This window comes from Mastigoproctus giganteus, chromosome 10, assembly GCF_048544385.1.
Source record: "Mastigoproctus giganteus isolate SK-2022 chromosome 10, ASM4854438v1, whole genome shotgun sequence".
Lineage (NCBI taxonomy): Eukaryota > Metazoa > Arthropoda > Arachnida > Uropygi > Thelyphonidae > Mastigoproctus > Mastigoproctus giganteus.
In genome coordinates this window covers 193,670,986-193,698,745 of record NC_143584.1, presented here as the reverse complement: position 1 = coordinate 193,698,745, position 27,760 = coordinate 193,670,986, and the positions used below count along the sequence as shown (strand labels likewise).

The following is a 27,760-nucleotide window of genomic DNA, read 5'->3' as shown; positions in this document are numbered from 1 at the left end:
CATGGCTCTGCTTTAGCCTTCCTTATTATATCTTTAGTTTTATTGCATTCTTGTTTATATATTTCTTCATTCTATATTTCTTGTTTATATATTTCTTCATTCTATATTTCTTGTTTATATATTTCTTCATTCTATATTTCTTGTTTATATATTTCTTCATTCTATATTTCTTGTTTATATATTTCTTCAAGATAAATATTAAGAGCTTTAGCTATTTTTTCATTCCATATCTTTAGCACCCCCCCTCTTCTTATAGTTTTTCCTGAATTGTCCTAGTGTCTCTTTTGCCATCTTTTGAATTATATTTTGTATATTATTCCATTCTTCTTCTATTTGTTCTCTCTTCGATGTTTTACTTATTTCGTCTGTAATCCTTTTTTCGTATAAATTTTGTATACTTTCTTCTTAAGTAGATATACTTTATAACCCAACTCCTGCTTCCCCTGTTTAATAGCTTTTCTCTTCTTCCATTTAGCCCATAACTCTATTTTTTGAAGGCACTAAAAAATGATCTGAATTAATATCATATTCTCTAAACACCCTAGTATCTCGGCATTGTTTTGCTAATTTTTGGTTTACTATTACATAGTTTATTATTAATTGTGTACCTCTTGCTGACCATGTATATTTATGTATATCGCATTTTCTAAAAAATGTATTTGTTATCTTTAAATTATTAAATGTTGCAAAATCTCTTAATTTATATCCATTTCCATTTGAGGATAAACATAAAAAAAGCACCTGGGGTGCATGGGATCTATCCAGTTATATTAAAGGAGGCAGCAAAGGAAGTAAGCAAACCCCTAGCCATAATTATGAGAGCTTCTTTGGTCTCAGGGGAGGTACCCATAGGCTGGAGATGTGCAAATGTAACCCCAATTCACAAAGGAGGATCAAAGGCTGACACAAGTAATTATAGACCTGTTAGTTTAACTTTTGTTTCAGGTAAATTAATGGAGGCACTGGTTAAAAAAGCACTGCAGGATCATCTAGACAAGAATTCAGTTATAGCTCAGACGCAGCATACTTTTGTTAAGGGCAGGTCTTGCCTGACCAATTTGATTGGATACTATGATGTAGTCACAAAAGAACTGGATGCAGGGAATAACTTTGATATTATATATTTGGATCTTAGAAAGGCTTTTGATACTGTTGCACATGGAAGACTGCTGCACAAATTGGAGCAGTGTGGCATTGGAGGCAAATTGCTGCTATGGATAAGGGGATGGTTGAGTGGCAGAAGACAGAGAGTGGTAATCAATGGACACTGCTCAACGTGGACTAATGTTATTAGTGGAGTTCCTCAGGGTTCAGTGTTGGGTCCGTTGTTGTTTTCGGTGTTTATGAATGATATTGATGATGGTATATCAAGTTTAATGTCCAAGTTTGCAGATGATACAAAGGTTGGCAGGGTTGTTAAGGACACTACTGACGCTATGCTGCTGCAACAGGATCTGGAAAGGTTGAACAGATGGGCTGAGAGGTGGCAATGAAGTTTAACATTGACAAATGTAAAGTACTACATATGGGAAACAGTAACCCCAGAGCAACATATCAACTCTGCGGTACTACACTGACAGTGGTGGAGAATGAAAAGGACCTGGGGGTAATTGTGCAGGCAGATATGAAGTTCTCTGAGCAGTGCAGACGAGCTGCAAGAGTAGCTCATGGTGTCTTGTCAATGATATACAGGAATTTTTCTAGCAGGGATAAGGAGGTGATTATTCCCTTGTATAAGGCAATGGTTAGGCCACATCTTGAGTACTGTATACAGGTCTGGAGGCCTCATTTCAAGAAGGATGTAGAGCTGCTGGAACGGGTACAGAGAAGGGCAACAAGATTAGTGAATGGAACAAAGGGTTGCTCTTACGAAGAAAGGCTTAAGTTTTGCAAATTACAGAGTCTGGAGACTAGGCACCGGCGAGGTGATCTGATAGAGGTGTATAAGGCTTTGAATGGTTAGAGCATGCTCAATGCCAATGGGATTCTTCATCTTGCTCAAAATAATCACCTCAGAGGGCATAAATTCAAATTGAGGAAGGACGGATGTCGGATAGATGTGCGGAAATTTGCCTTTGGCCAGCGGGTGGTTGGTTGGTGGAACCGACTTCCGTCACTTTTGTTGAAGTTGATAGCCTAAACAAATTTAAGGCTCAACTGGACAGGTATTTCGAACAAACGGAGGGGTAAAATGGGAGTGGTGTGTGTTTTTTTTTTTTTTTTTTTTTTTTGGCTGATGCTGAATAAGCTTGCTTTCTTGCATCATATGCCTCTACTAATGCTAATGCTAATTTACTTTATTTTCTCCATAACATCCCATAATATTTTTTATTGGCTTATTCCCTACCCGAGCATTATAATTTCCCAAAATAACTACATGGTCCTTTTTTATATTCTTATCTAGTTCTTTTTGTAACTAAATAAAATTTATCTGTTTCTTCCTCTTTTCCATCTTCTGGAGCATAAATCCAATTATACATAAATAACCTCTGTCTAATTTAAATCTTACTGTTATTATTCTATTATTTATAAATGTATAGCTCTGTATTTTGGTTTTCCATTTCCGATCTATTAATATTGCTACCCCTACATTAGCTCTTTCCTTTTGATCTACTCCACTGTATACAACTGTGGACATCTAGTTCCAGGAGAAGCAGGCGACAAGAAGTGATTCTAGCAAGGCGCCGCATTGGCCATTCACATCCAACTCACCTGTTTTTGCTTATGGGAGAGAATCCTCCTCAGTGTTTCTTTTGTCAGTCACAGCTAACAATAAAACACATCCTCATAGAATGTCCCCAACTTTCAACAGTCAGAAAATCAAGCTTTAGCTCCCTGTCCAACTTAAGGGAACCCTTAACCTTATTTCATATTCTTGGCAATGAAGCAAATTTCGAGGAACTGTTTAATTATTTGAAGCACATAAATCTGTATGATAGACTGTGATCAAAGTGACAAACAAATCATGAACAGGCACAATATGGCCCAAGAGGCCCTTGTGTCGAAAAACCCCAATACAACAACAACTCCACTGTATATCATTGTATAAGAATCATGATCTTTCGTACCTTTTAATTTTTTCTTTGTTTCTGTTATTACTGCTATATTTACTTTCTTCTGTTTTAAATGTTTAAGTAGTTCGACTTCTTTATATCCTAATCCTCCTCTTATGTTCCATGTCGCAATATTTAAAACGTCCGTTATTCCTTTTCGTTTCCTTTTTCCAGTCCGAGTTGTATCCCTTTATCCATCTGGTTTTCCTCTTTGAGCTTTATGAGTTTTTATTTTTTTTTTACATGTGGAGGGAACCAGCCTCCCGCACAACCCCCAACCTGGCGGACCAGTATGTTACTCTTCGTCTGATCCCTACCCTTTGACCTGTCTGACTAGGGTGGCCCTACCGGTAGTCTAGCTACCACCAGCATAGCTCTCTGGGTCATTGGGATACTCAAGCACCTCACCGTGACAAGGTGGTAACATTTTGGGGAGGATATGTAATATAATAAAATAAATTTTATATATAATATAATAAAATTATATGTAATATAAAAAAAATAAATTTTAAATAAATAGCCATTATAAATCCACTGCAGATGGATGCCTCCTCGACTAGTCACAGTGAAGAGTCATTTCATAATTTTCCACGTCGGTCCAATGCAAGTTGGCAGATCGACCGTATTTAGCAATTAGGAACTTGAAACCCTGCTCTGCTCAAAGAGAGTATGCTGATGCACTCCAGCTCCTGACCACTCAGCTACAGAACTTAAAAAAACAATAAAAATTTATTTTTATTTTCAATGTGTACTTCAAAAGGTTGAATGTGTAAGCTACAGTATACCATTAATATTTCTAAATATTGTAATTCCTGCAATTTATTTTTATTAGAAACAATGACAAATTTTCAAAAAAATATATTTCTGGTGACTATTTTCTCTTATTTCTACCTCACAGTCATAACATGCATTTTATAAGACAATAAACATACACCGGAAATTAAAAGTTGCTTTTGAATATCTTTTAAGATTTTCTGTCATCATGGCCTTAGAATATATTTTACAAAATAGTTAATTATTATCATAAATAGGACTGCGTAATATAGAAAATTAGAATTGTTATGCTGCTAATATGTAATATACTTATGACGCCATGATGTTACTGTAGTAACATCATTCAAATTTGGACCTCCTTAATTTTATTCTTACTACTTTCAGGCAGGTTAGTGGTAGTGAACTGTTTCTTTCTGGCAATTTTATCTACAATCATTATTTTGAGTGTCAGGATCTCAACTACTATCTCTCAGGTGATCGTATCAACGATTTTATTGTGTTGATGAGAGAAAGAACAAATTCAATTGTTCCTATATTAGCTTGTCAGGACAGGGTGTTAAGAGTTTTAAAAGTAAGTGAAAATTGTTATCATGCAGTCTTTATATTTTGATGAGAATGTAATAATGTGTTGCAAATTTGCTTTTTTAGTGAGGAATCTGTGCTGCACAGTAAGGAAATAAAAATAAAATGGCATAACTATTCACTTAAGTGAATATTTATGCCATTGTAACATAAATATTATTCTTAAGAAACCCTGATGGGTCTAAGAAAGAAAAATTTTCCTTTCTTTTTTCCTTACTTAATCCATCAGGGTTAAGTAAGGAAAAAAATTATTAGAAAGAATGTTATTAACAATGGGTAAAATTTATTTGTTTTATCTTAAAGAAGTTACTTTTGTGCATTCAGGGGCTCATATGTGGTGAGTATGGGTTTGGCACACCCAGGGTCCTGAGCTGGATATCATCATTCTTCTCTTTCTTTCTTGGCGATTCCCTTCTGCTTCTGACTCTCTCTCTCAGAAATTTTTTTTTTGGCTGGTGCAGCATAAGCTTCAGGCTTTCTTACACTATATGGCTAGTAATAATAATAATAATAATAATAATCATATTTGGTCTACTCTAGTCCTTTATTGGTCATATGAGTTGATTAAAATGTAACTACTTAATGGGTTAATTAAAATGTGACTAATTAAGGGTTAATCAAGAGCAGATGAGCAGTAAATCACATAATAGATATTACAATATAGTGAAGTCCAAATTGCAAGTATGGATCTGTTTTTTCTAAAGCATCTCATTTTTGAATTAATGTTGAAAATTGCAAAATATAATGAGACAGCATATGTCTGTTTGTGACTAACCTGCGAGCAATTGTAATCATAATGTATTACAATAATACGCTGACCAGGCTAGCCGGGTGGGTAAAGTGCCTGCCTGACAACCCAAAGGTCGCGGGTTCGATTCCCGCCTCGGGCTTGGATCAAAGTACTGCAAAAACCTTGGGAGGTGCATTATGGCCACAGAAGCCTATGCGCCAACAACTACGAAAAAGAAAAAAAAAGAAAAGTATTACAATATATTGTGTTAAAGAGACATGTCTTTAACACATTATATAGTTTTAATTTTTGCAAATGAAAGTATGGTGACTTTAGACATTATTTCTGTTCTCTTTAATGAGAACAATTGGTGAATCTATGTCACTCTTGATCAAATTAGAGGACCACTGCATGAAAGTTGCATGAAAGTAATATAAAAGAAAATTGTGACAAATATAAATTATTAAGAGAAAATGAAAAGTAATAAAATAATTTCTGTGAGAAGTATAAATTTATCTTTAATAAAGTTACCTGTGGCATACAACATTCTAAGACAGATTATGAAAAGACTGGAAAAGAAGGCAAAGATCAGTTTTAGTTTTGCACCTGTGTGAACACTAGAGGTAAGAGATTGAACCATATTGGTCTGCTGTAGGATAGTTTTGGTAACATCATTAATGATCCTAAACATATGGTAGATTTGGTGAATAAATGTTTTTTTGATTATTATTCATATGTGAACATTCTTGGAGACTTGACAGTACTATCGGTCTATAGCCAAGCAGTTAGCACGAGGGTAGAGAAGTACATATGAGTGGGAGAAGACAGAGAGTGGTAATCAGTGGACACTGCTCTTCATGGATTAATGTTATCAGTGGAGTCCTCCAGGGCTTGGTGTTAGGCCCATTGTTCTTTTGTATATTTATCAATGATATTGATGAAGGTATATCAGGCCTAATGTCTAAGTTTGCAGATGATATGAAGGTTGGCAGGGTTGTTAATGACAGTAATGATGGTATGCTACTGCAACAGGATCTAAAAACGTTGGGCAGATGGGCTGAGAGGTGGCAACTGAAGTTTAACATTGACAAATGCAAAGTACTGCATATGGGTAGCAGTAACCCCAGGTGATAAGGAGATGTTATCCCTTTGTATAAGGCAATAGTCAGGCCACACCTTGTACTGCATATAGGTCTGGAGGCCTCATTTTAGGAAGGATGTAGAGCTGCTGGAATGAGTACAGAGAAGGGCAACAAGATTGACGAGGGGAACAAAGGATTGCTCTTGCCAAGAAAGGCTTAAGTTCTGCAAATTGCAGCATCTGAAGACTAGACACACCTGCAAGGTGATCTGATTGAGGTGTAACCTGATTATAAGGCTTTGAATGGTTTCAGCAAGCTCAATGCTGATGGAATTCTTCCTCTTGCTCAGATTATGCACTTGAGGGGTCATGAATTCAAATTGAGAAAGACAGTTACAGAATAGATGTGTGGAAATTTGCCTTTAGCAGTGGGTGATGGATTGCCGGAACAAACTTCCATCTGTTGTTGTGGAAGTTAGTTTAAATAAATTCAAGGAAGAACTGGACAAACTTTTGTAGTGAATGGATGGGTTAAATGGGAAGGGTTTTTTTTTTGGCTGATTCTGTATAAGCTTGTTTTCTTGCATCATATGCCTCGGCTGATGCTAATATGCTTTGAGTGACTTCAAGCTCACATGACTACTAAATATGGCAATGTTCTTGTATTCTCTTTATCACGTAAACTTCTCTTACCTATGTGGTCATTCCAGAGTATAAACAGAAAATTTATTTACAATGAATATTGGGAACTAAATGATTATGTGATCACTGAAATTGGATTAAAATAGAAATTATCATGCTTGAATGTTAAAAGAATTATGAGTTCATTGGATTCATCCAGTGATGTTTAAAGGAAACAGCAGAACAACTTGCCAAACCCATTTTTATATATTTCTAGACTACAGCAAAGTCTCGGTAGATTGAAAAGTGGAAATGTCTCTCCTATTTACAAAAGTAGTTCCAACAGTGAAGTGGATAATTGCAGACCTGTAAGTTCAACTTCTCTTTCAAGAAAAATTAGGAAATTGATGATTTAAGGATACATTGCAGAAGCACCTTAACTAGAATAAAATTAGAGAAACACATTATGGGTTTGATGAAGGGAAATCAACATTATGAGGTTATCACAAAAAAGGACTGGATGCAAAAAAAAAAAAAAATTTGTGACATAGTATGTTTAGACTTCAATATGGCTTTTGGAAGTAAATTGGAACAGTACACCATTGGTTGGAGGTAATAAAATGGTTGGTTAAATAATAGAAAACAAAGGTGGATATAAATGCCCATTGCTCTGAGTGGACTGCAGCAATAAGTGTGATCCCACTCTGGTTTCTTATCTGATATTTAATGATACTGATTGTTAATGATGAAGGTATAACAAGTTTTGTCAAAATTTGTTGATGATACAAATGTTGGGAGGGTGGCTAAGGATGATGACTAGGGTATGCTGCTTCATGAATCAGATGAAGTATGTATGTAGTTAGTCTGAAAAGTAATAGTTAAAATACAGTGTAGGAATTCCGATCTTATTTTTTTGGTAACTTAACTCAGTAAAGCTCATCCTGTTATAATGTAATGTAATAGCAGGATGAGCTGTACTGAGTAAAGCTAAGTGCGTAATAAGTATGCATGTAACTTTAAATGTTACATGCATATACACCGATGAGCCAAAACATTATGACCACCTACCTAATAGGATGTTGGTTCCCACGTGCAGCCAAAACAGCTCATACCCAATGAAGCATGGATGCTACAAGATTTCTAAATGTGTCTTGTGGTAGATGCCGCAGATCGGAGTTGCTGTTCCAAAAGAAACCACAGATGGGATTGATGTCTGGGGAATTTGGAGGCCAGGGCAATACCTGGAAGTCTTCCTCATGTTCCACGAACCAGTCTTGAACAATCCAGGCAGTGTGGCATGGCACATTATTTGCACCCTTTCATGGCGCAACAGTCCTCTCCTCTGGCGGGGTGCCTCTGTAGCCAGGTGAGAAGGAGCAGCAGTGCGTAGCACATGCTTCTTGATTAGACCGGGGTTCAAGCCCGTCACCACCAAATATGGAGGATGCGGAAAGGTCCTCCGCATCCTCCGGGAATATGGCAACTAAGGCCATATTCCCGGAGCAATATGGCCTTAGTTTCTAATGCTCCTAAAAACCAACATAACTAACTCCTTTGGCGGAAGCCAGAGGGTAAGACTGTTGCCATGAAAGGGTGTACCTGGTCAGCAATGATGTTTAGGTAGGTGGTATCCCAGCAGAACATCACCCAAAGCATGACACTGCTGCCGCCACCCACTTGTTTTCGTCCCACAGTACATCCAAGCACCATCACTTCCCCAGGTAAACGATGCGCACATAGCCGGCCATCCATATGGTGCAACAGGAAACGTGATTCATCGGACCAGACGACCTTCCAATCACTCAAGGTCCAGTTTTCATGCTCGCATGCCCATTGTAGGTGCTGTCGTCGGTGAACCGTGGTTAGCATGGGCACTCGGAGCGGCCTGCAGCTATGCAGCCCCATTCTCGGCAGGGTTCAACATACTGTGTGTTGTGACACATTACTCTGGTCACAAGCATTCCAAGTACTGGCTAGTTGCACCACAGTTGCCCTTCTGTTGCCATGTACCATCCAGGAGAGCCTTCACTCACCTCGAGCATCAATGAGCCGTGGTCATCCAACACCCCGCCGGTGGTTTGTGGGTTCCCCCTTCTCGGACCACTTTCGGTAGGTACTAACCACGGCTGACCGTGTGCACCCCACCAGCTGTGCCGTTTCGGATATGCTCTGACCCAGTCGTCTGGCCATTATAATATGGCCTTTGTCAAACTTGCTTAAGTCTGCTGCCTTTCCAATCTGAAGAACAAGAGTAATACTGAATAACATAGGTCAGTATCAGGTGGTTTTTATACTTTGTCCTGACCTGTGCACGTGCCGTAGTTCACCTGCAAGTGCTTCGATTTGCATAACGACTCTCTGGTCATAATGTTTTGACTCATCGGACATGAAAATTCAAAGTTATGTGTACAAAACCCACAGTGTGTCATGTTTGAACTAGTTTTCGCTAGCATTGTATCAGTTTATGGTTGTCTGTGAGTGTGTGTGTTGCAAATTTTAATTTGTCATATATTTTGTGTAAAAATTTTTATACAGTTTTTATATATATATATATATATATATATATATATATATATATATATATATATATATATATATATATATATATAGACAAATGTTTATATTTAGTGTATAGGGAAGGGATGTTGACCTGTCAATTGTAATTACCATGGAACAAACTGAGGAGGCCTGTAAGGTGAGGGAGATAAAACCATTCTTTAAATAAATTGGACCAATATAAGAATATTCCCTCCTCCAATTTAAAAATTAGCTATCAAAAATTAAACATTGTTTTGTGTATGTTTTATTTAATAACCATTGAGTTTTAATGTTATTTACAAGTAATGGCATAATATATACTGATAAAAATAAGTTTTAAATTGGGTAAGTATTGACCGTGTCCCTGATCTGTGAAGGGATAGGTTCCATGTGTGTGTTGTCATGTCCAGCATATAACAACACGCACATGGAACCTATCCCTGACCCTCCAGCACATGACAGCACGACGAAACAAATGGCCCTCAGTCCCCAGCAGCTTTCACTCCCCCTCTTACAGCAGATAGAGGATCAGAGTGGAAGCAGAGGGTGCTAAGAATCTCTAGGTACGACCAGGCTGGCATGCACGGAAACTGAACTTGGCCTGTTACAATGTAAGATTGCTCATCGGCGAAGATAGGATATTAGAACTGGAAAAGGAATTGGAAAATGTGAATTGGAATATCATCGGTTTGACTGAAACAAGAAGAAGAAATGAATCGCTTATAAGTTTATCAAGTGGAAATCTACTGTACACCAATGGAAACAGTTAAAAGAGTGAAGGTGGAGTTGCTTTCTGGTCAGTAAAGATATAAAAAACACATTTTGGAATTCAAAAGTACATCACCAAAAGTGTCAAGGCTACTATTCAAGATTTTTAAGAGGTACAAACAAAGGTTATAATGATATATGCACCAACATTGAGCCATGATGATGAAGAGGTTGAAGAAATATACACCAAAATTGAGAGACTTGTAGATGAACAGAAAACTTGTTGCACCATTATTATGGGGGACCTCAATGCTAAGGTTGGAAAGAGACAAAACAGTGCAGAAAGGGAAACTATAGGAAATTTTGGAATGGGTGAAAGACTTGTGGAATTTGCAGAATCTCAAAGGATGTCAGTAATGAGCACTTTTTTCAAGAAAAGGGTAAGCAGAAAGTGGACATGGAAGAGCCCAAATGGATTAACAACTAATGAAATCGACTTCACCTCACTAACAGAAGAAATGTTGTGAACGATGTTACTGTCCCGAAGAAGGTAAATGTTGCAAGTGATCACAGAATGGTAAGATGCACACGATATAGATGTAAGAAAAGAAAATAAAAAACTCCAATAAAGAATATAAAAAGGTTTATTTTTGAGATAACAGAAGAGGAGAAAAAACAGTATGTACTGGAACTTAAGAACAAGTTTGAGGTTCCAAAGACTTTTGAGGATCAAGATATCGACGAGGAATACAACAATTTTCTAAAAGTGATGAAGTCCAAGAAACCTATAGGTAAAAAACCTATAAGTAGAAACCTATAGAAATCCAAAAAATTAGTCAAGAAACACTTGTCATGTTGAACCGAAGATGACAAATGAAGAGAGTAAGATAAACACTGACAAGGACAAAATTGAGTATACTGAGTTATGCAAAGCCACTAGAAAAACTCAGACAGGACATAAGGAGATCTAACAAGAAAAGTAGAACAAGCAACAGAGGACTTAAATCAGCAGTCATGAACAGTAATAAAGAAAGACAAATGATATTGAAACTGAAGAATAATGATGGTGTACTATAAATAGCAGAAAAGGCAATTTAAATAGCAGAACTCTACTATAAAGAATTATATAATGAGCAAGGAAATGATGCAAGCAGTGAGGAAGATGGATCACAAATTACCAACGCATATGACATACTCGCTATCCTTCTTGATGAGGTAGAATATGCATTGAAAAAAATGAATCAGAAAGTCTGGGTGAAGATGAAGTTATTGTAGAGTAAGTAAGCTTGGTAGAAAGAGACATGACACAGAAACTGGCAAGACACTTCACAAAATACATTAGGAAAGGCATCACACCTAACGAGTGGAATAATGTAATCATAATTTTGCTGCATAAAAAAGGAGATAAATCAGAAATTTGGAATTATGGACCAATTAGCTTGTTGGCCTACATCTTGTTGGCAAAGGATGCTAAGAAAAACAGCAAGGATTTCTTTACTTATATAAACTCTAAAAGGAAGGGGTTCTGATTGGTCCACTTGATATCGATGGTTCAACTGTTGATGATCCTGCTCAGATAGCAAACAAACTGAATAAGTATTTTGCATCTACATTCACACATAAAGAGTTATTAAGGATTGAAAATGCTAGAAGGTTATCAAATTGTAGCAGGTGCTTAATGATTTTATAATAACTGAAAGCAAAGTGGAGCAGCAATTGTTGAGGTTAAACATAAGAAAGGCACCTGGGATGGATGGAATCTATCCAGTTATATTAAAGGAGGCGGCAAAGGAAGTAAGCAAACCCTTAGCCATAATTATGAGAGCTTCCTTGGACTCAGGGGAGGTCCACACGTATTGGAGATGTGCAAATATATCCCCAATTCATAAAGCGGAATCGAAGGGTGACACGAGTAATTACAGACCGGTTAGTTTAACTTCTGTTCCAAGTAAAATAATGGAGTCACTGGTTAAAGATGCATTGCAGGATCATCTAGACAAGACTGCAGCAATAATTCAGACACAGCATGGGTTTGTTAAGGGAAAGTCTTGTATGACAAATTTGATTGGATATTATGATGTGGTTACAAAGGAACTGGATGCAAAAAATAATTTTGTTATCATATACTTGGATTTCAGGAAAGCTTTTGACACTGTTGCGCATGGAAGACTACTGTACAAATTGAAGCAGAATGGTATTAAGGGTAAGTTGCTACAATGGATAAAAGGATCGTTGAGTGGGAGAAGACAGAGGGTGGTAATTAATGGACGCTGCTCTTCGTGGACTAATGTTATGAGTGGAGTCCCACAGGGTTTGGTGTTGGGTCCACTGTTGTTTTGTATATTTATCAATGATATTGATAAAGGTATATCAGGCTTAGTGTCGAAGTTTGCAGATGATACAAAGGTTGGCAGGGTTGTTAATGACAGTGTGTTACTGCAACAGGATGTAAAAAATTTGGGAAGACGGGCTAAGAAGTGGCAACTGAAATTTAACCTTGACAAATGCAAAGTACTGCATATGGGTAGAAGTAACTCCAGAGGAATGTACCAACTGTGGTACTACACTTAAGGTGGTAGAAAATGAAAAAGACCTGGGAGTAATTGTGCAGTCAGATATGAAGTTTTCTGAGCAATGCAGACAGGCTGCCAGGGCAGGTCATGGGGTTTTCTCAATGATATATAGGAATTTTGCTAGCAGGGAAAAGGAGGTGATTGTCCCTCTGTATAAGGCAATGGTCAGGCCATGCCTTGAGTACTGCGTACAGGTCTGGAGGCCTCATTTTAGGAAAGATGTAGATTTGTTTGAACGTGTACAGAGAAGGGCAACAAGATTGATTAGGGGAATGAAGTGATCCTCTTACTAAGAGAGGCTTAAGTTCTGCAAATTGCAGTGGCTGGAGACTAGGCACCTGTGCGGTGATCTGATTGAGGTGTATAAGGCCTTGAATGGGTTGAGCACACTGAATTCTGATGGGATCCTTCCACTTGTTCAGATTATGAACCTAAGGGGGCATAAATTCAAATTGAGGAAAGACAGATGTAGAATAGATGTGCAGAAATTTGCCTTTAGCCAGCAGGTGGTTAATTGCTGGAACAAACTTTCATCTGTCATTGTGGAAGTTGATAGGTTAAATAAATTTAAGGAGGAACTGGACAAACATTTAGAGGGAATGGCTGTGTGAATTTTTTTTTTTTTTTTTTTTGGCTGATCCTGCATAAGCTGATATGGTTGCTTTCTTGCATCACATGATACTATTACTATCTACGAGTTGTTCACAAGGATCATTACTAACAGATTAGAAAGAATACTTGACGAGAATCAACTGAAAGAGCAAGCTGGCTTTAGGACAGGATTCTCAACTATGGATCACTTTCACATAAATTTGCAGCTCATGGAGAAAGAAAATTAATATAAAACACCATTTTGCCTGACATTTGTGGATTATGAAAAAGGAATTTCACTCCATGCAGCATAAGACAGTTTTTTGGGCACTAGAAAGACAAAGGCATAGACACTCCATACATTATGATTTTTAAGAAAAAATATAAGAATGCTACTTCCTTTATTAGACTAGACAAAAACAGTAGCAAATTTAAAATTGAGAAAGGAGTTTGACAAGGAGATTCAATATTTCAGAAGTTGTTTACTGCTGCCCTTGAAGAAGCTTTCAGAAGATTGGACTGGTCGCCGAAAGGAGTCAGTGAGAATGGAGAACCATTTACGATTTGCAGATAACATTGTGATAATCAGCCACGATCCCAAAGAATTCGAGGAAAATCTTAATGAGTTATGCAGAATTAGTAAGGATTTCGGAGTAAAGATGAATACGGTTAAAACAAAAGTAATGATGAACAAGTATGCCACAGAAAGGGATATAATCATTGAAGGAGCAGTAATTGAAAAGGTGGATTTATATACTTATCTGGGCAAGTCATTAGCTATAATAATGATAAATGTCTGGAAGTTAAGAGAAGAATAAATTTTGGATGGATAGCATTCAGGAAATATAGTCACATATTGGCATTCTGAAATGCTAAGATATTTAACTCAATCTTTGGAACTCAATTGTTAAATGAGAGCGAGCCCTTTTAGTCAATGATTGATGATGATCATGATTCTGGCACAGAATCAGATGATGAAAGTGCTGACATTGAAGAACTACAGAAATATATGGATGACATTATTCATTTGGATGGCCAGAGTGATTCCCTGGACTGTACTGAAAGAGAAGCTGAGGTAAATGGTGACCCAAGCCATGCATGTGCCCATGTACAGAGGCATCAGCAACATTCTAGGACCTCAAAAACTGAGTTGGAAAAAGTCCAATCCCTGAACCAGCCTTAGACTCTGCACTTCCAAGTGACAGTATCATAATTATGACCATCATAGCTCTGGAGAGGAATTAGAAGTTATAAATAGTTCAAGTGTCATTCACAGAGAAAGTAATCGTCAACATCCAGAAAAAATAAAATGGTCACAAGCTAACCGCTTCAGTTTTGGTGAGAACTCTGGCTCTTCAGATGAAGAAGTGCTGGACCTTATGTGCTTTTCAGCTCCTATGGAGTTTTGTTCTTCTCCACACGCCAGTGTTCATAAGCCCAGTCATTTGCTTTCACCACCACCAAAGGTATTTCATTCATCATCTCCAAGCGCTGTGTTCTGTCTCTCCTAGGAAGAGGCACAGGCGCACACCTACAGCTAGTAGTGGTGGTGCTAATATTCAGTGACCATGTTTGGACTTTGAAAAGAAACAAAAATTTTAAATTAAAATTTGGCATGTAAGAGCCAATTAGTTAAAGGTAATTTAAATTTTTTGCATTAAAGATTTATATAGATTATTCATTGAATTTTTAGTTCCTAAATAAAATTATTCTTTTCATAGGATTCACTATGCCTGTATGAAATAGAAGTACCAGGGCCACCTACAACCTTATCTTTATATCAGAATGATGGAGGTATGCATCCAAATTCTAATTAACTATAAATTAATGAAGGAAGGAAAAAAAGTATTATTCCATCAGTAATTTCTTACATTGAATCAGAGAGATTAAAGCTCTGCATTAAACTGAAATATAAGTATTATGATATTTCATAAGTTTTTGTGTATGATTCATTTATGGAATAGATGGTGTGAAAATTTTCAGGTTTCTCTCTATATACTTTACATTTTCTGTTTTTGCCCACTGACCCTCTCTCCTTCACACTTTTTTTATTTTTGAACCAGTTTTGTTCTAATGCCATTTATTGAAGGTAAAGATAAGAACAGAAACAAAATTGTGTATGCATATCTATAGAATATAATTTTCAGGAATTACATATGCCATATAGAAGTAAAGAAAGTAATGAAGAACAGCAAAATTTACTTCAGGGAATTTAAAGTTGAACTGTGGATGGCTGGTAACAGTGGATGGTATATGTTGTTTTGAAATGTTTAGAAGATAGTAATAGAATTATAGATGCCATGTGAGAAGAATAATGCCCATGAAAATATCTTTAAAAAAAAAAAAAGCATGAAACAGAAATAATATGTATGTGAAGCAGTGAAATGCATTGGTAAGAGAAAATTATTCATTGATGAAAATTCATCCAGGTGTGGCTAACTTTGGCACATGTAGGTCTTGTTAGGGGAATGCTTCCCAGTGTAAAAAAAAAAAAAAAAAATATTATAAATGTGAAAAAAACCATAAAAAATTATACAATTGATTTGAAAAATCAGAAATGAAGTTAAACATGTACAGTTTAAATTCCAATTTTGATTGCTAGAAATTGTGATCCAGGTTTCAGTGTGATGGAATCTATGGCTTATATTTACTGCTTTTTAGTATTAATTTAGTGAAGGTAAGTAGAGGGGTTAGTTAGCTTATGGAATTGAATCTTTAATGTTGCACATTTATATATTAACCTATATTAAATTTATTTTATAAAAGTGAATTGTTTTAATTTTTTTATTACAAGTGCATAGCATAACATTTCTTTACATATTTAAATATATGGTAGCACCAGGTGTGGATCAGTGAAGGAGGGAGGATTGAATCCAGACGTTTTTGGATCCACACTCCTTAGGGGTGGGTATATTATTATCATTTTCTTTTAAATTATCTGTTTTATGACTGGTGATGCTTCTATAGCCATGAATCCCATTGCTGAGACATTACTGTTTTGATGTTGATCAGTTTCTTAACCTTCAAGGGAGGTTTATGGGTATATGGTTATTTAAAAAGTGACAGTTAATCTTTTGAACATTCTGCAGAAATATAAAAAATTATTTTTACAAGGTTTTACAGAGTTCAACATTCCAGGATTATTTCCATTGTACATATCAAGCACATAGAACCATCCTGCAATGTTCTGGGGCAGCTAACCTACATGAATTCTCTCAACAAGGTCATTTGCATATCATAATTGTTCACATGCAATCACATTAGAGCTATTATGTGTTCATGATTCTTCCATGCTTTGTTATGTTCAGTGACCGAACAAAGAGTAAACATTAAATTGTTTCAAGTTAGGAAAAAGTGTGACTGAAACTTACAAAGTGGTAAAGCATGTATATGGTAATGATGCTCTATTTCACTTTTGTGTTTCAGTTACACTTTTTCCTAACTTGAAACAATTTAATGTTTACCAAAAAAGTTCACACATTGCATAGATTGTTGAAAAACTCTTCAAGTTGTGGAAGAACAGATTAAGAGAGACACAGAAGATCCACTGTGGATTCATTCTCAACTGTTTGTCCAATGAACAAAAGCTGCTCTTGATGCAAGCATGTGAAGAGCCCATTCAGAACATTGATTATGATTCCTCTTTGTTCAATCTATGATAATTTGCTTATGTTCCTCTATCTAGGCTCTTTTAACATAAATAACTCAAAGACTAAACAAGCTTTTGACCTGATTCCTTTTGCAATAGGTTTTACTTAGCATTAATTGAAAGAAATAATACTTTCAATTAATGATAAGTAATCGAAAGAAAAAAAAAAATCAAAAAAAATTTTCAACCAATTTTCAAATCTTCAGAATTGATTTAGCCCCAGTGGCTAACTTGTCATTTACTTTGAAGAGTACAGTTTATTAGCTTTTGTCATGACAATCAACAAATCTCAGGATCAGACTTTCAATAAAGTTGCTGTTTTTGCTTGTGGATAACTTTACACAGCAGTTTCCAAATCCAGATAATTTTTGTGCAATAATTGCAATTTTTTTAAAGAAAGATGTGATCATATTGTAAAAAAATTATCAAATTGCATTTTTACCCGAGTCTGTTCCACTGACACCTTAGCTAGCAGCAAAGGGAGCTGAGGGAAAGTTTTTGTAATTACTTCAATATTAATCTCTTCTTCTCTGAAACAGTTTTAGTGAAATATTCACCATGGGTATTCTAGTTTGATCAAACAGGTGATAAGTCACAGTGTTTTTAATATGTTAAACAAAGAGACAAAGCATAGAATGGCAATCAACATGCTCTCCAAGACAAAGAAAAAAATTTTTTTTGAAAAATGATAAACCAAAGTGATGTCAGCCATTTTTTTTTATAGGAAGGAATTAGCATTAGCATTAGTAGAGGCATATTATGCAAGAAAGCAAGCTTATATAGCATCAGTCAAAAAAAAAAAAAAAAAAAAACTTCCTGTTTTTGTCACCCATCACTCATTCCAAAAGTTTGCCTAGTTCAGCATTGAATTTATTTAAGCTATCAACTTCCACAAGGGAAGATTGAAGTTTGTTCCAGCAATCAACTACCCACTGGCTAAAAGCAAATTTCTGCATATCTAGTCTACAACTGTCTTTCCTCAATTTGAATTGAATTTATGCCCACTCAGGTGAGTAATCTGAGCAAAAGGAAGAATCCCATCAGCATTGAGCCCGCTCAAACCATTCAAGATCTTATACAACTCAGTCAGATCACCTCACAGGTGCCTAGTCTCCAGACACTTCAATTTGCAGAACTTAAGCCTTTCTTGGTAACAGCAACCCTTTGTTCCACACACTAATCTCATTGCTATTCTCTGTGCTCGTTCCAGCAGCTCTTCATCTTTCCTAAAATAAGGCCTCAAGAACTACATACAGTACTCAAGGTGTGGCCTGACCACTGCCTTATACAAGGGGATAATCACCTCTCCTGCTAGCAAAATTCCTATATATCATTGACAAGACCCATGACCTGCTCTGGCAGCATGTTTGCACTGCTGAAAACTTCATATCTGACTGCAAAATTACCCCCAGGTCTTTTTCATTCTCCTCTACCCTGAGCGTAGAACTGCACAGTTGGTATGCTACTCTGGGATTACTTCTACTCATATGCAGTACTTTGCATTTGTCAATGTTAAACTTCAGTTGCCACTTCTTAGCCCATCTGTCCAACTTTTCTAGATCCTGTTGCAGTAGTGTACTGTCATTACTATCATTAACAACCCTGCCAACTTTGTATCATCTGCAAACTTGGACATTAAGCCTGATATACCATTATCAATATCAGTGATAAATATACAAAACAACAGTGGGCCCAACACTGAAACTAATGTAAACTAGTGTATGTGAACCCTGGGAGACTCCACAAATAACATTAGTTCATGAAAAGCAGTGTCCATTAATTACCACTTTCTGTCTTCTTCCACTCAACCATCCTTTTATCCATTGTAGCAACTTGCCTTTGATGCCATACTGCTCCAGTTTGTACAGTAGTCTTCCATGTGCAACAGTATCAAAAGCTTTCCTGAAATCCAAGTATATGATATCAAAATTATTTTTTGCATCCAGTTCCTTTGTGACCACATCATAGTACCCAATAAAATTAGTCAGACAAGACTTCCCCTTAACAAACCTGTGCTGTGTCTGAAATATTACTTCAGCCTTGTCTAGATGATCCTGCAACGCTTCGTTAACCAGTGACTCCATTATATTCCTTGGAACAGAAGTTAAACTAACAGGTCTGTAATTACTTGTGTCACCTTTTGGACCCCCCCCTTTGTGAATTGAGGTTACATTTGCACATCTTCAGGCTGTGGGGACTTTCCCTGAGTCCAATGATGCTCTCATAATTATGGTTAAGGATTTGCTTACTTCCTTTGCTGCCTCCTTTAATATAATAATTTTTTTTCTGTTTATACCCCGGCATGACAACCAAGTCAGTAGAGTTTACAATAAATCTTCAATACAAATACAGTCGATTCCGGTTATTTGGGACACATCGGGACTAGTGCATTTTGGCCCGATTAAGCGGCTGCCCCAATTAGCCGAAGTTTCACGTAAATAGTTAAAAATACAATTTACCCCCCCCTTACAATTAGTTCACTGTACAATCAAATCACGTTACGACGAACTCAAAATAGTAAAGTACCGTTCACTATACGATGTGCAGTAAGCGCCGGTCATTATGATCACGTTTGTGAATTGAATTTTAATTCTATTAAACAGCGATTCTAATTAGCGAAAATAGGAGGAATATTATCCACAGGCTATAAAAGTAAAGATATATTAAGCACAAATTTACCCTTTATTACCTTACCAATTAAAAAAATTAAATGATACGTGAAAATCGGAAGAATATACGTGATAATCGGAATAATTAATACGTACTGTAATATGTACATACTAATTAAACTAGTTGACATTTCTGTTCACTGACATTTGTTGGTGACGGCTGAAATTTAAAACAGTAAAAAGATAAGCAATCAATAACAAAGAACAGGGCACACACAAATTGCAAGTAACACAACACATGCAAGTGAGAACGGAGTAACAAATTAGGAAGCTTTAAAAATAGGAATGAAGAGAAGATTCTGAAAATTATTTTTTTTTATATGATTGAAGATTCCATGGAAGTGTAAACACATTTTACCATAATAACCCACAGAATTCCAGCTGCCGGTATTATCGCAAATTCAATAAGATCGAGTTTACTGTCCGTTTATGATAGACTGCACTAACAGAAAAGCCCAATAAACAGGTGACTGCTAATTGTTTTTATTGTTTTATGGTTGTGACCTCCAGAAATCTGACCGAACTACGTGGTACAGTCGGAGACAATCGTAGGGTAATCTGCAGTGCTGAGGTCTCCTGCCCCGATTAAACGGCATTTTGTCCCAATTAAGCGAAGTAAACCCTGGCTATTTTCTCGATTGGTTTTTGTTTTTTAAGATTTGCCCCAAATAAACGGCTGCCCCGATTAACCGGTGGCCCAAATAACCGGAATCCACTGTATTTATCATATTTAGTAGTCACGGGCTTGAACCCCGGTCCACTCAAGGAACGCATGCTATGCATTCTCGCTCCTGACCACTGGGCTACCTGGATAGATCCCATCCCCCCAGGTCCCTTTCTTATGTTTAACTTCAACAATTTCTCCTCCACTTTGCTCTCAGTTATTACAAAATAATTTTACTCCTTATTAGAGTTTGATAGGCTTCTGACCTCCATTTCCCTACAGAATTCCTCATGTGTAAATGTAGATGTAAAATACTCATTCAGTTTGTCAGCTACCTGAGCAGAATCATCAATAATTGAACCATTGATACCAAGTGGACCAATCTGATTCATCCCCTTCCTTCTAGAGTTTACCTAAGGAAAGAAGTATTTATTGTTTTTCTTCTTGCATCCTTTGCTAAAGATTTCTTGTAATCTGCCTTTGCTTGCCTAATTCATTCACAAGGAATATGTTCCAACAGGTAAATCAGTAAAGGACTACTATGCACTAGAATTCACCAAGAAAAGTCTCAATTTCAAGAAAAGGAGCTAGTCCCTGTTGCACAACAATGCTTAAAAATCAGTTGTGCCTGTTGCACAACTGATTTTTAAGGAGTTTGAAGTGTGGGACTTTAGAGCACCACCCCTTGTGTTTCCCTGTTTTATATCTCCTGACTACTCCTTTTTCCTCAAAATCCAATCCATGTTGACTATAAAATAAATGTGACAAAGGAACTAGTGGTAGTCAGTTTAAAAAACGTTCATTTAAATGTTTAAAAAGATGTTAAATGTGTTTAAAAATTTTTTTAAACAGCTCTATAAATGATTTCACAAGTGTATAGTTGCTGATTACAGAAAATATTAAAACCTTTTTTATTCTAACATTTTTTAATTGACTCAGTCCTGGAAATTAATTATAAAGCCTTGTACTTCTTGTGCAGATTACTTTAATGAGATTTTATATGATGCTTTTAGCAAATTCACATTTTTCTAGGTGAAAGTGGGAGTGAAATTTTATACGGAACTAATGATGGAAAAATAGGTCTTCTCAATATTGAAAGGTAATGAAATATACCTATTTCATTAATAGTTTTGAATGACATTACGTAGGTTTCACTAATTAAGTAACATTATGCAATACTACACTAGAGAACACAATTTTATTTTTCACAGATAATTACGGATAATCAAGCATTCCAAGATCAAGATGATGATAGAAGAGTTCTTCAACAGCTAAGGCATTCTCATGAATTCATACTTCAAGAGGTGTGCTATAAACAAGACCAGTTATTGAGACACGCTTCACTGTCTTTTTTAAGCAGTCTGATGCAAATGCATTAACCTCTAAAGATCAAAAAATTGGTTGTGCTACTATATTTCTGTAGTGTATTAACAAAACACGACACATCTGTTTATCCACAACCATCGTTTTGGAAGAACTGGCCACTGCTAGTGCATCATTTTAAACTCAAGAAGGAAAGGGATGAATCAGATTGGTCCACTGGATATTGATGGTTCAACAGTTGAGGATCCTGCTCAGGTGGCTAACAATCTAAACGAGTATTTTGCATCTACATTCATGCATGAGGAGTTATTCAGGAAGGAGAATGACGTAGGTAAAGTAAACATTGGTAGTGAGCTAGATGATTTTGTAATAACTGAGAGGAAAGTGGAGGAGAGATTTTTGAGGATAAACATAAAAAAGGCACCTGGGGTGGATGGGATCTATCCAGTTATATTAAAGGAGGCAGCAAAGGAACTAAGCAAACCCCTAGCCATAATTATGAGAGCTTGTTTGGACTCAGGGGAGGTACCCATAGAACTGGAGATGTGCAAATGTAACCCCAATTCACAAAGGCTGACACAAGTAATTATAGACCTGTTAGTTTAACTTCTGTTCCAGGTAAATTAATGGAGGCACTGGTTAAAGAAGCACTGCAGGATCATCTAGACAAGAATTCAGTTATAGCTCAGACGCAGCATGGTTTTGTTAAGGGCAGGTCTTGCCTGACCAATTTGATTGGATACTATGATGTAGTCACAAAAGAACTGGATGCAGGGAATAACTTTGATATTATATATTTGGATCTTAGAAAGGCTTTTGATACTGTTGCACATGGAAGACTGCTGCACAAATTGGAGCAGTGTGGCATTGGAGGCAAATTGCTGCTATGGATAAGGGGATGGTTGAGTGGCAGAAGACAGAGAGTGGTAATCAATGGACACTGCTCAACATGGACTAATGTTATTAGTGGAGTTCCTCAGGGTTCAGTGTTGGGTCCGTTGTTGTTTTCAGTGTTTATGAATGATATTGATGATGGTATATCAAGTTTAATGTCCAAGTTTGCCGATGATACAAAGGTTGGCAGGGTTGTTAAGGACACTACTGACACTATGCTGCTGCAACAGGATCTGGAAAGGTTGAACAGATGGGCTGAGAGGTGGCAAATGAAGTTTAACATTGACAAATGTAAAGTACTACATATGGGAAACAGTAACCACAGAGCAACGTATCAACTCTGCGGTACTACACTGACAGTGGTGGAGAATGAAAAGGACCTGGGGTAATTGTGCAGGCAGATATGAAGTTCTCTGAGCAGTGCAGACGAGCTGCAAGAGTAGCTCATGGTGTCTTGTCAATGATATACAGGAATTTTTCTAGCAGGGATAAGGAGATGATTATTCCCTTGTATAAGGCAATGGTTAGGCCACATCTTGAGTACTGTATACAGGTCTGGAGGCCTCATTTCAAGAAGGATGTAGAGCTGCTGGAACGGGTACAGAGAAGGGCAACAAGATTAGTGAATGGAACAAAGGGTTGCTCTTACGAAGAAAGGCTTAAGTTTTGCAAATTACAGAGTCTGGAGACTAGGCACCAGCAAGGTGATCTGATAGAGGTGTATAAGGCTTTGAATGGTTTGAGCATGCTCAATGCCAATGGGATTCTTCATCTTGCTCAGAATAATCACCTCAGAGGGCATAAATTCAAATTGAGGAAGGACGGATGTTGGATAGATGTGCGGAAATTTGCCTTTGGCCAGCGGGTGGTTGGTTGGTGGAACCGACTTCCATCACTTGTTGTTGAAGTTGATAGCCTAAACAAATTTAAGGCTCAACTGGACAGGTATTTCGAACAAATGGAGGGGTGAAATGGGAGTGGTGTGTGTTTTTTTTTTTTTTTTTTTGGCTGATGCTGAATAAGCTTGCTTTCTTGCATCATATGCCTCTACTAATGCTAATCATGTTCCCTGGAATGAATATATTTCTGAAGAAGTGCAGGTTCAAGCCCACAGAAGAGATGGAATTTGTTATGACAGAATAACTGAGGTAGGTCACAGGAAAAGATTTGCAAGACTGCTGCCCGCAGTGGTAATGTTGCTGAAGAAGTATTTACTAAAGAAAATTTACCAAAAGCTCTGGAACTTCTGGCAGTATGTCTATTGTGATAGTACCACCTATCACAATAGACATACTGCCAGAAGTTACAGAACTTTTGACTCCACCACCTATGAATTGGGCATACATAGTGGAGTCAATTCACAGAGGCTTTTGGGTTTTACTACTCTACAACTGTATTTTATGACTTTGAAAACAAAGCTTTTAGGAAATAATGGCAGGAGAGGATTTCCAATTACAATTAATAAACAATTAAATTCTTTTGCCCTACTCTAAGCATTGCATGTAGCACTCACATTATAAGATTATTTGGCACCTCCGTAGCCAGGTAGGCAGGAGCAGCAGTGCGTAGCACACGCTTCTTGATTAGACTGGGGTTCGAGCCCCTGACCACTAAATACGGAGGATGCGGAAAGGTCAGGGAATGACCACCGCATATTCCCGGAGCAATATGGCCTTAGTTGCTAATGCTCCTAAAAACCAAATAATAAACAACAACAAACATAAGATTATTTACAAAGTTATGAATAAATTCAGCTAGAGCTTCTGCTGCATCATAGGTTGCAAATGTTCCTACATGGACAAATTCTCTGTAATATATTCTTATTAGTAGGAAATAGAATATTTTAACAGTATTTATCTCAAGCAGTTTTCTGAAAAACAGATTGCAATTAAAATGTCTGAACTCAAATTAGTGCAAAAACTATTTTGGGCTTTTTTCAATCTATGACAAGTCATAAATTGGACAATTTGCGCATTTGTTCAAGTTTAAACTACAAGAACACTAGAAAAATAAAGTACATGTCAGTTTCTAGAAATTCAAAATTTTGCTTATTGCTGGAGTTTTGGTAATGTAATTTCAGCCAATCTACCACTCATAACCCAAAATAGAAATGCAACTAAAAAGAAAGTTAATAGGTCTGCAATCCAGCCTATAGCACCAGTTCTCCCCCCAACACCTTTGTGCTCTACTATTACTACACTCAAGAAGTATCTATAAGATGAAATGGAAATGTGTGTTTAATTTGTACCTATTTTGCAGTATAAATTTATGTTCTCTATTGTAGGGATCAGAACCACATGTGATTTCTTTTATACCTTAATAAAGTGGGTTGCATGACATTAAAAAAAAAGAAGTGCATGGGTACATTTATTGTACAGACAACTATTATATTTTATTTATTCTTATATCAGTTTTACAATTATTTTATATGAACATAATGTTGATGACTAAAATTTCTTAGAGACAAAATAGAAAATAAACTTTGAAAGAAAATTATTATTTTCTTTCAAAATTATTTAAAACTATTTTTAAAATTATTGAAAACATATAAAAGTAATAAAATCCATTTTTAATTTCAATTTATTTTTTTTAAGAAAAAAATTTAAGAATATTAATTATGATATATATACAATGCTTGTTTGAGCCATGTGGGGTAGTAGTTCTCATTAAAAAAAAAAATAAACTGCTATGTAGTATCCATGCATTGTGTTTATTTTGTTAATTCTAAAATAGGCTATTTTTATAATTGAAAATAGCCTTTGATTATGTTTCATTATTTTTTTTATTACAGCATTCAGTATAAACAAATCCTTTCTACTTAATTCCAGTCAATCACCACTTTGGTAAAACGTTCATGTTTGGCAAATGCTAATAGAGTGGAGTGAAGTAAATTGCTCATTTGTCAGCAGGTTTGAATTTAGCAACAGAATGCCCCCATTGAAGTTTATGAAGCACAGTGTTGGAAACTTAATTAATAGTTGATAATTTTGCAATGATAGAGATATTAAATCATTAATGACTTTTTGCTTATGAATAGAAATATGAATGGAAGGTTTATGAAGCTTTAAGTAATAGTATACTTGCAGCATTGCTGAAATTCACTGTTAAAGGTACATTGATTTAAATTGCAAGAGACAAAGTAAAAAGCAAGAAGGCAGAATGGGGAGTGTTTCTCAGTCCTCATTTTGTAATAATGAGAGAAGCATAAAATATAAGGTTAAGAAGGTTAAAAGCCATGAAAGAAAAATGAAAGTTTATTACTCAGGTATGCCTGGATTGTAAGTAGCATAATGGACAGCGAGTAATTATGAACCTTGAGTACCTGAGCAATAAACTTTTTCTTCTTTCACAACTTAATTTTCTTAATCTTCATATTTTCCTCCTCTCTCACTATTAGGAAACAAGGGCTGAGAAGCGTTAATCTTATTATTTTCTTGCTCCTGCCTTGTGTAAATTTAAGTTAGTTTTGTTCCGCTCTCCATGTACACTTTTAGTTGAATTTACAGTCACATGGAATCAAATAGCTATACCCAGTACAGTGTAAAACAAGGAAGATCCTTAAGTTTGTGGATTCAGTTTTCTGCATACCTAGCTCATCACTGAAGAGGTGCCAGTCAGCACTGAAATGGCCATCTGGGAAGTCATGCAAGTTTTTCATAAGTTGAATAATAGTCATCTTTCAATAGTCAGTCAGTGTTCCCATAATTATTAGTGGGTCTCATACTTATGTTTTGACCCAAAATAAACAATGCCTTAATTGAAAGTGTAAATGATTATTCTACATAATATAGGATAGTGATGTGACTGGTGGTATTTAATTGAATGTGCCATTTTTTTTTAATCATACCAAATTTCAGAAAAATATTAATGTGGAAGCTTTATTTAGTTTTCTCTGATTATTTGTAATGTTATTTATTTTAATTCAACTGAGTCAGTTTAAGTGAATTAAATGACCAAATTGCAGAATACACAACAATATTGAAATACATTGAAGTTAAACCATTGTAAATTGGATTCATATGAAAATTCTTCCTCATTTCCAGACAGTTAATAAATCAGTTCTTTAATTTGGTTATAATAAAAAAGTGCCTGTTTTGTTCTGACTTCTGTGCCAAATGTCATTTTTGTGGTTTTATGTATATGTTTATTTCTTTCTGAAAGTATACACACAATATAGGTGTAAGTGGAATTGTTTTATTTATATGAACTAGGTTGTGTACCTTTTGGCTTATAAAATTCAAGCTTGCCTTGTTTCAGCCTTAAACAATTTCCAAATGTTATAGGCAATATATTTTGCTACTGATACCTGCTGGTTTATTTCTCAAATATCTGAATGTTTTCTAGCACTTCAGCACCTTCATTTAAGACTTGTAGATGGTCCTTTCATCAGCAGATCTGCTATACCAGTTCATTATTTGCAAAGCTAGCAAAATGTTAAAGCTGTACTTCTGGTTTGTCCCAGTAAATACTCAATATCTGGTAGTATGTTCATGGGGCATTTCTTCTGCACTCAGTGATGTCTCCCCAAGTTATCCTACAAACTTTATAATTTCAAGAAGTGAGACTTGCTTTTTGTAAAACAGGCTGTGATTGGATGTTGATATATAAAATTTTGAGCTTAGTTATGATCAGTTACTTGTTGTTGTTATTTGGTTTTTAGGAGCATTATCAACTAAGGCCATATTGCTCCGGGGATATGCGGTGGTCATTCCCTGACCTCTCCGCATCCTCTGTATTTGGTGGTCACGGGCTCGAACCCCAGACTAATCAAGAAGCGTGTGCTACGCACTGCTGCTCCTGCCCACCTGGCTATGGAGGCGCCTATCAGTTACTTAGTCTTCTGTTACGTGCTGATGGCAATAGGTGATTAATATTGTGATTAATTTTATGTAATCACCTTTGTGTTTGTGTACAGTGCATATTATTATCATATAACTGTTAGATTTTTTTTTTAATAAAATTTTAGGGCAGAAAGTCTCAAACTATTGTCTCTAAAATATTGTTTAGTGAAATTGCCTAATTACTGCCTAGTTGAATTTTAAGATAAAATTTGTATGTTAAGCATCATTATTATAACATCTGATTTTGTGAAATCCTTCATAATGATTTGCCTTCCTGTTATGCTTCAAACAAGTAACACTTCCCCATTAGAGAAGCTGTTACCTAATCTCAGTTGAATACTGTCACCCAGATGGCGACATTTAAAACTTCTCATCAGTGGGTGGGTAGGCACCCAAAAGTATAAGAGCTGACGACCCAGTTGTGATTTATTTACACAATATGAGAAATGCCAAAGGGTGCTTCCTAGAC

At 36.2% G+C, this 27,760-nt stretch overlaps 1 protein-coding gene and 1 pseudogene across 1 annotated transcript in view; both read left to right on the top strand.

The window, feature by feature from the left end:
* Positions 1–27,760, top strand: part of LOC150079686 (BBSome complex member BBS7-like) — a 121,143-nt gene that overhangs the window by 21,651 nt on the left and 71,732 nt on the right. Inside the window, exons 6-8 of the mRNA XM_090383166.1 lie at positions 4,212–4,398; positions 14,973–15,045; positions 21,266–21,332. Coding sequence (XP_090239292.1) covers positions 4,212–4,398; positions 14,973–15,045; positions 21,266–21,332 — 327 coding nt within the window. The remainder of the gene's footprint in view (positions 1–4,211; positions 4,399–14,972; positions 15,046–21,265; positions 21,333–27,760) is intronic.
* LOC150079687 (uncharacterized) lies at positions 14,121–14,762 on the top strand (annotated as a pseudogene).